We start from the raw sequence: 16,614 nt of genomic DNA on the forward strand, positions 1-16,614 counted from the left end.
AAGCCCTTTAAAACTTGATCTTGACTTACTTTATACCAAGTGTGATCATTGCATTCCAACACATGAAAATATAAGGATAAACTTATATACAAGTCAACGACATATATAAGGAATTTCTTAAAAGTAACAATATAGTTTAAAACAACTTCAATTTTAATCAATAACAACATCCACATAAATTGCCTTGAACAACTTAACAACTTATAGTGCCACATACATTAACTTCTTCAACTTTCAACAAATTAGGACATTTTAGAACACAACATAGAGAACATTCAACTCAAACAACTTAAAATCATCATTAAATTATAAACAACTTTGCAACTTTACACATATGCAACTTAACAGTTTTAACAACCTAAACAATGTTTACACATTTCAACTTTAGAGATCTCCTACAACGTATGAGCAGTTTAAGTGACTTAACCTAATCAAACCTATACAACATCAACCCTTTTGGACCAAGTTCGATCTTCACGATTTTAGGCATTTTAAGCCACGTTAGCAACTTTTGATTTCAAAGATCTTGCCACTTAAACTAGGAAGCACTAGTGCAAAAAATAACCACGAAATCAACCTCTTAAAATCAGTTATAAGGAAATTGATTTTAAAGGTGAGGCAATGAAATTTTTGTGAATATGACCACCACCTTTAAAAGTAGTTTCGATAAAAACTCATTTTGTGTGTTGTTACAAAATCGGTTAGAGGATGAGCCAATTTTGTAAGTTAGTTATAAAATCAGTTGCCAAGCAACTGATCTTGAATCCCTTATAAAATTTCTAAAACATGCATTCTCCTTTCTCATTGGCATTTCATCCCCTCTCACAATGCCTCTCGTGCTCCCAACTTTCTCCAATGACTTTGCACATGGTGGCACTAGACCATGTGATGGTGGATGTGTCGATTTCAATAGTTGAGGGTTTTCTTACCTTCGTGAGCCTTCCTACTAGAACAATTGATTCCCTGTAGAGAAAGCAAAAAATGAAGACAACATCAACTTTGATGTGTACGAGTCCATCCTAGCGAGTTGGAAGGATGTGCCTCCACTAGTGATATTGACTCTATCACAGTCTTGATAGATCAGTATTAGAGAAAAGAGAAAAGAAAACAGAGTGCTGAAGAATATATCAGAATTATATTGAATATCATATGTAAGATTACAAAGTTGTATCTTATATATATATGTGACTAAAAGAAGCTAACTAACAACCTATAACAACCTAACAGTTAACCAATATACAGCTGTATATTGGTATATTCCAATATCCCCCCCTCAAGATGGCAGAAAAATATTGTCTATGGCCATCTTGGATATGATGCCAAGAAATGCATTCTTCGGTAAGGCTTTAGTGAAAACATCTGCCAGTTGATGATATCTTCTGACATGAATCAACTTGATAACACCTTTGGTGACTTTATCTCTGATGAAATGTAGATCAATTTCAAGATGTTTTGTCCTTTCATGAAAGGTAGGATTGGAGGAAATGTGGATGGCAGCTTTATTATCACAATATACAGATGCAAAAGGGGTGTTGATGTTGAAATCAGTTAGGAGGTTCCTCAGCCATGTAATTTCACTAGATACAGAAGATATGGCTCTATATTCTGCCTCTGCAGATGATTTACTCACTGTTTGTTGTCTTTTAGATTTCCAAGAGACTAAGGAGTTTCCTAGGAAAACACAGAAGCCAGTTGTAGACTTTCTACTGTCCTGACAGGATCCCCAATCTGCATCAACATATGCATGCAATCTGGTATCTGAATTGGCTTTGAATAATATACCTTGTCCAGCAGTATGCTTGAGGTACCTAAGTAACATATTAGTTGCATTCATATGGTCAGTATATGGATTAGATACAAATTGACTTAGCTTATGTACTGTGAAGCATATGTCAGGCCTAGAGATAGTCAAGTATAATAATCTGCCAATAAGCCTTCGGTATTTTTCAGGGTCTAATAGCTTTGTGCCAGATTCTGTTGTCAGTTTCAAATTGGATTCCATTGGGATAGATGAAGGTTTGCATCCCAACATTCCACAGTCTTCTAAGATTGACATAGTATAGTGCCTTTGACACATAAATATTCCTTCTTTGGATTTAGACAATTCTAATCCAAGAAAGAATTTGAGATCTCCAAGATCCTTCAACCTGAAATATTTTTGTAAAATAATTTTTGTATGTGAAATAACATCATTGCTAGGACTAGCAATGACAATGTCATCCACATATACTAAAAGAGCAATGAAATTTGAATTAGTCCCTTTAGTGAATAAAGAATAATCAAATTTAGATTGCTTGTAACCATGAGATAGTAAGGTAGTACTGAATTTATTAAACGAGCTCCTAGAAGCTTGTTTAAGGCCATAAATAGATTTTTTAAGTTTAAAGACATGGGAAACGAATGTGGTATTAATGATATTATGATTATATCCTTGAGGGATTTTCATGAATATTTCTTCCTCAAGGTTACCATTTAAAAAAGCATTGTTGATATCAAGTTGAGCTAAATGCCAATGTTAAGAGGCTGCCAAGGATAAGAGTAACCTGAGTGTGGTGATTTTTGCCACAGGGAAAAAGGTTTCCTGGAAGTCAAGACCATACTGTTGAGTAAATCCCCTTGCAACAAGTCTAGCTTTATGTTTAGTCACAGTGCCATCAGAGTTTAATTTTTGTTTGAATAACCACTTACAACTGATGGGTTTTTTGTCTGGAGGAAGAGGCACAATATCCCAAGTGTTATTGACTTCCATAACAATCAGTTCATCAGAAATAGCTTTTTTCCAGGATGTGTGTTTGATAGCCTGAGCATAGGTTTGTGGTTCAAAATGTTTTGAAATTTGACAAATATAGTGTATACACGAATTGGATAGATGAGAATAATCAAGGTAATTTTGGATAGGATATGTAGTGATGGAAGAGTTAGTGGCATTGTAACAATGATAGTCATTGAGATAGCTTGGAGGATTGGATGTTTTGTTGGATCTGGGAAGAGAAGGTTGGTCCACAATGGCAGGTGGTGTGTGAGGAATAGTGGTAGTATAAGGTGCAGTAGTATTGTGGTCATCAATGTCGTCCAAGATATGTGAATGAGTGATATTAGAGGTAATATAAGGATCAGTGTTATCAGTATCAGAAATGGTTTGATGTGCAGGTTTGAATGGGAAAATATGTTCAAAATTTTTTACATCTCTTGAAATAAAAATTTGTTTGGTGGAGAGGTCAAGGAGTTTGTAACCTTTGTATCCCTTGGGATAACCCAGGAAAACAGCAGCAACAGCCCTATGAGTGAACTTGTGTCTGCTAGATAAAAGGGTAGATGCATAGCATAAAGAGCCAAAAACTCTGAAATCAACATAGTTAGGAATCTTATCATACAAAATTTCAAAAGGTGACTTAGAATCCAGAATAAGGCTAGGAGTTCTATTCATGAGGAACATAGCAGTTTTGACACATTCACCCCAAAATTTTAATGGAAAATTAGATTGAAACATCAACGCACAAGCAATGAAAATGAGAATCAACAAAGGACAGAACAATTTTATTGGCAATCAAATTGTATACATTAATAGGAACATGACCTAATCTTTTATGCCAAGTATCATAGGAAACAAGGTTACAAGAATCAGTGTTATTGGTTAACTGTTAGGTTGTTATAGGTTGTTAGTTAGTTTCTTTTTGAAGAACCAAAGAAAATACATTACCAATTGGAGGAAGTGGATTTGATAGAAGAATCTGACCACGGATTTGGGAGAAAGAATCGTTTAAACCCATCAAGAATGATATTACGTATTCTAAGTCATTGTAGACTTGAAGATGTTGTAAGCCTCCACAGGTGCATGGAAAAGAGGGTTTGTATCCTGATAACTCCTCCCAAATTGACTTTAGTTTAGTGTAATAGGTACTCACATCATCAGTTCCTTGTTGAAGAGATGTAAGTTGCCTCCTAGGTTGAAATATACGAGGACCATTTTTTCTGGAGAATCTTGATTTGAAATCATCCCAAATTTCTTTGGCGGTATTTGCAAATAGTATACTAGTTATAATTTCTTTGGAAATAGAATTATAGAGCCAAGAGATAACTACATTGTTCCCACGAATCCATGCAGCGTATGTAGGGTCATTAGCAGCAGGTCTTGGAAGAGAACCATCAACAAAAGGAATCTTGTTCTTTACGGAAAGGGCCACCAACATAGCACGACTCCATGTTGTGTAATTTTTGTTATCGAGTGGCTGGGAGGTGAGAACAAGGCCAGGGCCATTAGAATGATGAAGAAAAAGAGGATTGGTTGGGTCTGAACTGGGATCTTTGGGAGTTTTTGCCATGGGAGCAAGATTGCATATGCAAAAGGGTCAAGAAGTGGAAGTATGTGCTCCTGATACCATATTGACTCTATCACAGTCTTGATAGATCAGTATTAGAGAAAAGAGAAAAGAAAACAGAGTGTTGAAGACTATATCAGAATTATATTGAATATCATATGTAAGATTACAAAGCTGTATCTTATATATATATGTGACTAAAAGAAACTAACTAACAACCTATAACGACCTAACAGTTAACCAATATAAAGCTGTATATTGGTATATTCCAATAAGTGAATGCATTCCACAAAACAAACTTGGTTGAGGGTTTGAAAAGGAACATCGATCGAGCGGTGCAAGTATGTGAAACCCATGCCCATTTAGTGTCACACAATTCCTATATATTGTGAATGCAAAATGTGACCTTATGGCGTGCGCCCAAACCAAGTCAGGTAAAATGGTGACGTCTTGCTTCCCTATCATTTCGAGGATTTTAAAAGGTCATTTCGCTTCTGCATTTTCATCAATGTATCACGATGCTGTTGTTGCATACCCCACTACACTTATTTTGTCTCCTACCAGAGAGTCTAAGATTAGATTTGCATGCATAACTTGAATATCCTATTATAGCTGTGATTTTGCTACAATGTTTGATTAAAATAAATCTTTAATTCAAGTCTTGGTTTTGTACTTTGTGAATTTTATTTTTTCATTGAGCCTGAATATTGTGACAATTTGTTACATAGTTGTTTCAAAGTTAAACAATTAACATTTCCCTTTATTTTCTTTGTTTATCAGAAATCTGTCAAGCATCCCTTGCTTCACTATGAGTCAAAATTGTATATGCGGAAGTAAGTTTTCCTCCTTTCCTTTTATCTTTCCAATTTATACTTCAATTTTTTTTTCTAGCCAGCAAGACATGCATTTATTTACCTTACTATCATCAAGTGAAACTAGTTAATAATCTATGAGCCTTTTTTTCTTTTCATTAGTGAAGTGATAGACCAATTTTTGTATATCTTTTTATGTATTGTTTTTGGTTAATTTGACTTTTATTAATATCATATTGTGATATATTAGTTTTGATTTGTTCTAATGATTCATTTTGGTCTTAGTTTTAAATTCTAGTTAATTTTTATAATTTTTTTTTCTATTTTGAAATTTTTTTCTATGCAGGCCATATCTAGAGCTTTCAACATCAAATTTGGACTTTCTTGGTGTCCTTGGAAAGATAAGAGAAAATTCTACAACTTCCTTGTTGGGATTTTTTTAGTGATGTAATTAGTTGATTTAGTGGGTTGGACCTTTAATTACTTAGATTATTAGGCCCATGAGTGTAGTTTATAAATAAGTGTAACACATATACACTTGACATCATATTCCTTTTTTCTTCTTCATATTTTAGAGTTATTTTCTCTACAAATTTCTCTAAATTCTCTCTCTCTGTCTCTCTCTCTCTTTGATTTTCTCTCTTGCTTACATGAATTGGATTAGTACAACATGATTATGATGTGTGGCTAGTTTGTTAATCAATTCTAGGTTTCAAGAACTACAATAAAATTTGAGTTCCCGATCCTTTTACCAAACGAATTCTCTGCTTCTCTTCTCTATTCTAGCTTTTTCTTTCATTTTTCATTATTATGAATTTCATTTTGGATCTAAAACAAAGATTGAAGATTAATTTTATATCTTAATTTAAACCTAAAATAACCTAAATTTCCTAATTTAACCGTTCACTGTTCATAGATCTAGATTTATATCTACGATTTTGATTAAGTTCGTGTTGAATTAGGTTGATTGAGAATTTGAGTTTTTTGTTAAACTATGAAAAGTTTACTGTACGGATTGAAACGATATTGTATTTCTCCGATTCAATTTCCAATTCTTAATTCTCAATTTTTTTGATGAAATATGTTGAGTTTATTAGAGATTGTTGAAATTACTGAGATAATTATTGAAGCCCCTCTTGAAGATCTTTATGAAGATTGAAAAAGTTGTTTTAGTTTTGATGTAGCTAGATTTAGTTTTGTTTAGCTTTAATAAGTTTGCTTCATTTTGTATTTTGTGGCCTATGTTGAAAAGGATATTGTATTGCTTGTTAATTAGACTTAGTCTTGGATGTATTTGCTTATATATTACTATTATCTTGGTGAATTATTTTTAAAATTACATCTTGTTTTAGAAAGCATAAAACTCAATGTTTCTCATTTCATGTGAAAATATAATGTAAGAGATTATAGAGTGTTTTGACATAAAATGGAACTTGATTAATTCAAAAGAATTCAAGGTTAAGTCATGTAATAGATTACCATGTGAGCTAATAGATTACTGAAACTTAGTTTTGAAGTGGAATTCAAAGTCCTCTCTTTGATAATCGATTACCTATTGATGTAGTTGATTACCATGGTGACTTTTGAGTGAAAACAAGTAAAACATGTTAAAAAAAGTATCGAGATAATCGGTTACCAACATTAGTAATTGGTTACCTCTGCTGAAAACGGAGTTTTATGATTCTTGGAACACATGTTAATCGATTACCAGGATCAGTAATCGATTACCATAGTTCTTGTTTCCAACTTATTTTAGTTTCATTAAAAATTGATAATAGATTACTTGTTATTGGTAATAAATTATTACGGTTACATGTTTTTAATATTTAAATTATTTTCTCTATAAATATAACTCTTTTTGAAAAATAAAAGAAATATGAAAGATAAATGATTACATATGATTAGAGAGATCAAAGAAAGGAAAAAAGAAAAACATTTTCAAGATCTGAAAATCATTTTTGAGTAAAGATCAAAACAAATTTTCAGAACAACTTTTAAAGAACAAATCTAGAAAAAACAAGAAAGATGTCTTCTTGAAAAAGAAATTCAAGAACTTCAAGATTGTTGTGCAAATATTTGTGGAAGATCACTTTACACATCAAGTGTATCAATTTTGATCTTTAACTTTTTGTATTGTATTGCTGGGAATGAGACTTTTTGAGATAAGCGTATCTCAAGAAATAGTTTAAAAGAAATCTTCAGATAGGTTTTCTCAAGTGAATTCTTGAGGTGCAAGAATTCTGTTGTTTGTGTAATCTTGTGGGATCAAGATTAGGTGATTGAGTTGCTGATTATAATATTGCTTGTACATGGTGTTTGTAAAGAATATTATAGTAGAAAGACTGGATTTAGTAGGGAGCTAAGTCTGAAATTGGATGTAGGACTTTGTATGGCTAAACTAGTATATATTATTGTGCAAATTCTTTCTTAACCTTCATACCTTGTTATATTTCATGTTGAATTGATAAAAAGAATTTCAAGAAGTGAAAGAAATGTTTTCTTAAATATTATCAATTGTTGATTTGTGAAATATGATATGATATATGCAATATGGTAATAAAGTGAAAGAAGGTAATTAGTAAAATCAATTTGGATTACAACATCTGTTCCACTATGTATCAAATATGATAAATTGTATCTTTGATTGGTGTGCAATTTGAATGTTATCAGTAAAATTTGAATAAGAAAGAAAGAAATTAATAAGACAGCAAGAAAGATCATTAGAAGCCATCTAAGCGAAAAATCTATTCAACCCCCCTTCTAGATTCGTGTTCTACCTGGGACCAACAACTGTGTTGAAATATTAAAAACCCCTTACTAATTGCGTGATAAAACATGAATTAAATGTACTTGTGTCTTTCTGAAGAATGGCCTAGGTTGTTCCCTGTATTGTAATTTTTTAGGAAAAATCTACTTTATTTTTTATAATGACTCGACAATGCTATCATTGGTATATCCCATCTAAAATGGTTTGGAATTGATGAAGGAGACTACAATGTCGTGTTATTGACCTCCTTGGGCCAAGTCTTGAAGATTACAATGTCATCGTTTTATGTAGTTGTCAAATGGTGAATGAATAAGATAAAAAATGGGTCAACTTGATTTTAAAAGTGGACTTTTGTAATCAATTCTCACCTGATTTTAAAAGTTCATACCTAAGAAATCAACTGACATAAAATTGAAAAAAAATTGATTTTAAAATTTCAAATAACTAATTTTAATTTTTTTTTTGCATCAGTAAGGGTCTTGTATTAATGTTAGGAATATTATAACTTGAGCCTGAGCTTATCATGACATTGGTATGCATTAACAAACCTTAAATAGAATCACTGCCTATCTTTTAAATACCACATACCCTTCGAACAATCAATTAGGAATTTTGGCCTTCGACTATGAGCCTTATTCATTGGCCATTTTTGACAAGTATGACTCAACCTTACTCTTATATTATTTTTAACTTAAAACCTAGAGGATACAACTTTCAAAAAAATAACTTCCCTTTAGGTGGAAACTTTCTCATTGAAGAATTTTTGTCATTGGGATTCTTGGAGGTACCACAACTTTAAATCCGTACAATGAAATCTTTACAGCATGAAAACAACACAGAACAAATAATTAGTTTCACACAAACACATACACACCATAACATATATCATCTTTTGACTTAAGGTTCAAGTTGAATAGAGGATTCATTGACTGAGCCATGCTCGTTGCACGATTCAAGTTCTTGGGAGGAAATATCACTTAGTGAGCTTTCTTTCACTAAGTGACCTCCTAAAGAGACCTCATGGTAGAGACCAAAACTCACTCAACCATGACCTATGACTTAACAAGCTCCAAAAGATCAAAAAAGGCAAAGGTCATTCCTCGCTCAACAAGATTGCCTTTCCCAGCGAGTGAAAATGGCCCATATATTAGAGGGTAAAGCTTGCTTGGTGAAATATTCCCACTTAGAGACCTTAACTTGGCAAAAATTTAGAGGCCCAAGCTTCAATGTTGTTGTTCAAGAAGAAAGATGGTGGTTCAAGGTTTTGTGTAGACTACCATTAGTTGAACAAATTGACCATTAAGAACAAATATCCATTAGCCCAAATAGATGACTTGATGGATCAACTTAAAGAAGTTTTAATATTGCCCAAGATTAATCTCAGGCCTGGCTACCACTAGATAAGGGTGAAGGATGATGACATACTGAGGACAAATTTAAAGATTTAGTATGGTCATTATGAGTATGTTGTGATGTCTTTTAGTGTGACTAAAGCTCTATCTATTTTCATAGATTACATGAATCGATATTTTAGGCCATTTTTAGATAATTTGTGGTTATATTCATTGACGACATTCTTATCTATTTAGGATCTTTAGAGGAGCATAAGGCACATCTGAGGTTGGTGTTGGAGGTTTTGAAGGAAAAGTAGCTGTTTGCTAAGCTATCTAAGTGTAAGTTTTGGATGAATGAAATGAAATTTTTGAACCATGGGATTTTAACTAAAGGAATTGTAGTGGACCCATTGAAAGTGGAAACAATGTTGTAGTGGGAGTGTCCCAAAACAATTACAAAGATTAGAAATTTTGTTGGATTGATAGGTTACTATCAAAGATTTATTAAAAGATTCTCCAAACTAGTAATTTCTTTAACTCAACTAACTAGAAATGATCAAGCTTTCTCTATGGATTGAAGCTTGTGAGCTTAGTCTTTTAGCTTGCTATTACACTTAGTGACTGAATTAGGAATCGACAAAATCTATCGCTAAAAGTCTAGTTGTTGTTGCTAACAATGACCAAAATTGTTTTTGTTGCAACTTAGCAACCAAATATAGACGTTGCTAGAACTACATAATCGGTTGCTATAATATTGGTCGCCTAGCTTCAAGAAACCAATTTTGCGACTAAAATTTTTTGTTACAATTTCAGTCGCAAACAATTTTTTTTAAAAAAAATCATTTAAATTTGACCCTTAATTTGATCGCAAAATAGCAACCAAGTTATTCAACCGCTATTTTTGTTGTTAAATAAAACATATATTTTAATTATTATTTTTTATTTTCATATTCTTTGGTTGTTGATTTAGTCGCAAAATATTTTTAAATGGTTACTAAATTATTCAATCGCTAAGTTTAACCATTTTTTTTCAATTCTTTTTAAAATTATAATTTCAAACCTGTTAATAAGTATAAAATTAACAAAATATTGATTACACAATTTATAATAATGAACTAGAACATACTAAAAGACTTTTATGTTATCTCGTCAATGTAGACTTATAGTGTAATGGAAACTAAATAAAATATAATTAGGTCAATATGATATCCTGAAAGCACAGTGGTAACATAAAAAGTAAGAACTCCAACAAAGTAAAAATAAAATACAACCAAAAATCCTAAAACATGTAAAATAAAGGAGCTTAATCAAGGGTCTTCTTCAACAAAGTAAAAGTGAAATACAACTAGAAATTTTGAAACAAGTAAAATAAAGGAGTCTAATCAATGGTCTTCTACTATCTCATCAAGAACATCACAAACATCGTGTTCGGGATCATTTGCAGTAGTACTCAATGGGAGGAGGGGTTGGCCTTAAAGGGTCAATGCACTAGTGGAAAATAAGGTTACTACGTCACCTCTTTTACGTCAGACATACCAAAATACGACGTAAAAAAGATGCGGTGGCATTTTTATAAATAATAATGGACTCTTTTACGTCGGATTAGGTATGGTCCGACGTAAATTATACAATCTACATCGGACACAATACAAGGCCGACGTAGATTATATAATTTACGTCGGACCACACCTAATCCGACGTAATATATTATTTATATCAGCAACCTTTTCGTTCTCTTCCCGCGAGCACCTTAGTTTACTTGTCATCAGAAACTTATAGTTCTCTTCTCTGCACACCTTAGTTCTCTTGCACCTTTCTAAGATGTTTTGCATTGGGCCTGCACGTTTGAGGTTAGTTTCAACTTAGTTCTCTTCTCTGCATTAGCTTTTGTGTTAATTGTTCATCTAGAACGACCCGTTCTGCAACCAGAACGGGCCATTCTACTTGAAGTTATTGTTTGCACTATTACAGGATGCATATTCTGCATCGGTTCTGCAAGGTCATCTACATCGGTTCTAAAACCGATGTAGAATAGAGCGACTTAGAAAATCTATACCCTTTTACATCGGTTTTAGAACCGATGTAAATTATGCCTAAATCTACATCAATTTTCCTGAAAACCGATGTAGATTTATACATAAATTTACATCGATTCTCACAAAAATCTATGTAAATTTACATATAAATTTACATCTATTTTTTAGAAAATCGATGTAGATTGCATTTTTTTATAAAAAAAAAATATGCTTATTTTTAGATTCTTTTTTATTACCTATAATGAACATATATATAAATATTTCAAACATATTTTTCAAATGTAAAGATAATGGACAAATATTGTGCATCAAGATTAACTTGGCTACCAAATTATAATAACAAAAATCACACAAATAAATTATAATATACATGCTTATATAAGTAAAAAACCATAAAAATTATTAAGCAAAAATAATGTCAATAATTGATTACAACATTAAGAGATAAGGAGAAATATTATTTAGATCTATTGTCTAAGATAACAATGAAATACAAAAAACCACTTCTTTCTCTCTCTTTTTTTTTTAATAAAATATGATGGGCTAGAGTTGGTTGCCTCTTCTTTTTTCTGACTTTTGGTGACTAATTGCCAGAATTGAGGCTCTTTCTGTTCAATCCAATTACAAGACCTGATGCAGTAGAACACCTAATACCAAATAATGGCAATAAAAACTATTAACAAAAAAAATGAACAAATAAATTTAATGTTAACCTCTTATATATGTTTTTTCTTTGGATAGAAATAAAAATATTAAGATAACTTGAATTATAACATTTATATTTAAATTTGGTTACAATAATATTTTTATTTAAATTTTTGCAAAATCATTGAAGATTGGTAATAACATTATAAGGGTAGAAACCCAATTTAAATATCAACAATATTAAGAAAGATAAATTGATAAAATGTAAACTCGTGATTCTTCTATTTTTCTCTCACCTAAAATTCATGATTTTTCTATTCTTCTATTCTTACTCCCATCTAAAATTCATGATTCTTGTATTGATCTATTTTCATTGAAAAAATTTACTATGTAAATCAAGTTGGACAAGAGTTGTACTAAGATACCTAACGACTGATTAGAAGGTTTAACTAAGATACATTACTATTCATTTATTAATGTATTAAATGTTAAGGAATTGTTACTGTTTATTTATTAATTAATTATTAAATGTATTTTAAGGTCTTTTAATGATAATGATGAATAGCAACAACGTTTACAAATTTCTCTATGTAGCTAAATATTTGTTGGAATAAAATCTGATCGAATATCTAAACACTACTAGACTGACTTTTCATAGGACACTTGGTAATTTAATTTTAATAGGGTGTCCGAATCCCATCTTCTACATTTTTTTAACATGTACTTTGTGATAATTAGAATGAAAATGTGTTAAATTTTATAAAAATAAATATGACTTATTTATAATATCACTTATTTATATCATATAAACATATTTTTAAGATATTTTAGATAATAAATTTGTTTGATTAAACATAAAAAGAAATGTTTCTAAATAAATACTTTTAAGAAAAATGATTCTTTAAAAAATAAATAGGAGTTATTTTTTTTAAGAAACAAACGGCTTATTTTTTAAAAAAAATTAGACAAACACATTAATAAATTATAAAGTACTTATTTTAGTTTTTGAAAATGCCTTTATAATAACTTTTAAAATAAATTTTAGCAGTTAATAATAAAAATATATGACCATTTATTGGGTAGTTATAATTTTTTGTATTTTAATTAGCATAAACGCAGATGCACACGGTCGAAACTAACCCTGTTAACCATTTAACCTAGCTTGAGAACCCTAAAAATATAAATAAATAAAAATATTTAAAAAAAAAAAGAAAAAAAGAAACAGAGTACCAAGTGCATTTTTCTCAATAAGCTATTACTAATAATGTTTTCAGAGCAATGCTATAACAGCACAGCCTCTTTCACTCGAATGGCCAACTAGTATGCAATGAGTGCCAATCAGCCCTTCAAGATCATTGTTCTATTACCCAGTAATTATGTTTCTTGTACAAGACATTTAACTTACCACAAATTTAGGATGAATATTAGCAACAAATATTTAATTTTCTTGTTTGGGTCACAACTAATGGTTCTACATGCTATATTCCAAAAGTTTTCAAAATACAACATCAGCAATAGACTAATAGCTAGGGGCATAAATTCAAAAACTCTGCCAAAGCCAACCATGGCAGTTTACCGGGACATGTCCATTTCTACATGGAGTAAGAAATATGCTCAGTAATAAATAGTTTTCTAAAACAAAATACTATAGACATGGGCAAATCACCCATCACTAACAACAATTCAGCAGTAAATGCCTTTTCTACGGAACAAGCAGAATAAGGTGGAATAGACCTACAAACACTGACCTGCGGGTAAAGAAAAATAGAAACAAAACAATGCAAGCGTATACAACAAGCTTTTTTTTCTAATTCATTGTTATTACTATTATTTTAAGAAAGCATCACAACTCACTTGGGTGGGACACAGGAACTTTATATGAGTGAATAGGCAAAACATTTATCTCTTCCTCAGTCATTGAACGAGTACTAGAAGTAGTATCAGAGTCCAGAGCTCTCAAAGTGTCATAATCTGCCACAGAATCAAGTAAAAAAAAAACTTGCAAAAATGCAAACAGAACATATTCAAAACATATATAACATACCTGATTCAGTAACACTTCCTTAGACTCACAAGTTAAAGACGTGCAATTGATAGCTTCAAGATTTTCTATGTTTGGTGGAAGGCCACTGATTTCTCGAAGCTCCTTGCATTTATTCAAATGAAGTGTTGTTAAGGAGAGACATGCACTAAGGGATGATGGAAGGATTCTGATATTGCTATAATTCAAGGATAAATATCTCATTTTGCACATAAAAATACTACTTGGTAGTTCAAGTAGCCATTTGCATCCATTCAGATTCAGGGAAGCGAGCCTAACTAGATTTCCAATTGAAAAAGGCAAGCCACTTATGCCACTACCACTCAAATTAAGTTCCCACATGTTTTTCATCTTCCCTAAAATTTCTAAAAGACTCGCAAGACTTGTGCAATTACTAAGGTGTATTGGTTTAGGATTTCGTAGGATTTTAAAAGACTTTTTTTGAGTAAAAAAGTCCATTGGTATTCAATCAGGATTTTATGTCACTTAAAAACAATCCAGTGGTATTCAATCTGGATTTTTAGGATTTTTTAAAGAGTCCATTAAAATTCACTGGTATTCATTTGAGATTTTTTACAACTTAAAAACAATCCATTGGTATTCAAAAATTTAAGGATTTTAAAGGATTGTTGTGTGAGAGGGATTTTGAAAGACTTTCTAGTGTTATCTATAAATACCAGATTCATAAAACAATCCCATCCAAACCCATCGGATTTTGAAGGATTGTTTGAAATGATTTTTCAAGTGTTTTAAGAATTTTCAAGTGAGTTTTTCATCTTTTTTTTCTATGCTCCTGTCTTCTCCATTTTTTCTCTACTAATAATACTACATTATTGTTCATTGCTCATATATAATACTATTCTCATACCATTCTCCTATTTTGTGAAACTCTAATATGTAAATGATAGTGTCATTGACTTGTTTTATTTTTCTGTTCGTTCTCTTTAATTGACTTACTTTATTTTATTCTATGTAGTTGAATTTGTTCCTTTATATAACACAAAAAAATACTTGAAATTTTAACTTTTAAGTGGTAATTTTTTTTATGACACACGTTAAGAAAAGAAAAAGGTGAAAGATGAAATTGATATCATAATCTCAACAATATATATATATATATATATATATAAAAGATGAATTTGTTAGGGTTTTTGTGAGTAGAATGAGATAAAAATGGATCTTAGTAGGGGGAAGAACCCTCTTAGCATAAAAATTGCGAATTCTCTCTTTCCCTTGAATTTGTTACTCTTATCCCTCCTCCTTTTATGACTCAACAATTATTTTATTTTTTTTACTATGAATTTTTCTTTTTTATTTTTATATTATGAAATTAAGATTTTTTATATTTTAAAAAAAGAAAATTAACATAAGACATTGCAATATCTAATTTTTTAGGGTTTAGGATTTATGCCTTCATTAACTTATTTTTTAAAAAAGAAAATATTGTTAAAATATTTGTTAGAATAATTTATATTTATAAATATCGTTAAAAATTATCATATATATATATATATATATATATATATATTCTCTATATCTAAATACTTCTGTTTATATAAAAAAAATTATATATCTAAATATTTTTTCAGTATCGAATATACTAATTTTTTTATATAAAAAATTATCTTATGTTTCTATATTTTCGTTTTTACATTTTTTTTATAATAACTGAGGTATTTGATCCATTTGGATAGCAAAAATATATTCGATCTTGTATGATGGTGTGCTTCTAAAAATAATAATATAATTTTATTGATTTTGTCTATTATCCGTAATTATTTATATAACTATTTTTTAACATATATTGTTTTAGTAATTCAAATGGGAGATTCACAAGGAAATAATAAAGAAAAATGAAAAGAGAAAGAAAACTATGAAACTTGGATTAAGGATGATTCCGATGAATTGTTACAATTGATAGTGGATGCTATAAAAAGAGGATAGAATATTATAGAGAATTATTATTATTATTTATTTAGACATTATTTTTTTTATTTATTATTTTTATCTTTGACTCTTTAAATTTGAATGTATAATTTTTTTTAAATCTTATCAAATGTCAAAACTCCACAAAATCCCACAGAATCCATTAAAATCCTAATTTAAAAGTCTTGCAGAATCCATTAAAATCCTGATTTTAAGTCTTGTAGAATCTTGCAAAATCTTAAAAGTCATGAAAATCCTGCAAAGTCTTTTAAAATCCGCAGGATTTTTTTTAACTAAAAAAGTCCTTTAAAATCCTAATCCAATACACCCCCTAAGTTTATGCCACGGGGAACAATCGTAAGACTGGTGTAATTATCCATTGTCAAAAATTCAAGTTTATCAAGAAATCCAACAGAATCATGAACTTGAACTAAATTTCTGTAATGATCAAGATATAGTTCCTTCAAATTTGGTGTTCCAGACATGTCAGGTATTTCTTTTAGTAATTTGCAACCGCTTAAATTCAGTTCCATCAAAGACTTAAATTTCTGCAAAAAAGAAAAAATAACATAGTAATTAATTTATGAATTTTCAAATGGACTTGTAACTCATTAATATTCAAGATCAAATAAACATCAGGAACCAAAATGGTTAGCTACTAAAAGTACCATGTTTAGTTGATTGTTGAATGTAAAGGAACTCATAGGCAAGTCCAATATGACAAGTATACCGTA

At 30.5% G+C, this 16,614-nt stretch overlaps 1 protein-coding gene across 1 annotated transcript; it reads right to left on the reverse strand.

Annotated features, from left to right (window-relative positions):
* Positions 1 to 3,659: 3,659 nt before the first annotated feature.
* LOC145952031 (uncharacterized) lies at positions 3,660 to 4,322 on the reverse strand. Its single transcript, XM_083064252.1, has one exon. It carries the CDS (start codon positions 4,320 to 4,322, stop codon positions 3,660 to 3,662), a length of 663 nt encoding a protein of 220 aa, XP_082920378.1.
* Between the last annotated feature and the right edge of the window lie 12,292 nt (positions 4,323 to 16,614).

The sequence above is a fragment of the Cajanus cajan genome, chromosome 9 (assembly GCF_000230855.2).
Source record: "Cajanus cajan strain Asha chromosome 9, NIPB_CcT2T_4, whole genome shotgun sequence".
In the NCBI taxonomy this organism is placed as follows: Eukaryota; Viridiplantae; Streptophyta; class Magnoliopsida; order Fabales; family Fabaceae; genus Cajanus; species Cajanus cajan.

Excerpts from the sequence above, each read along its gene's own strand:
- LOC145952031 (XM_083064252.1), bottom strand. The coding sequence starts at position 4,322 with ATGGCAAAAACTCCCAAAGATCCCAGTTCAGACCCAACCAATCCTCTT.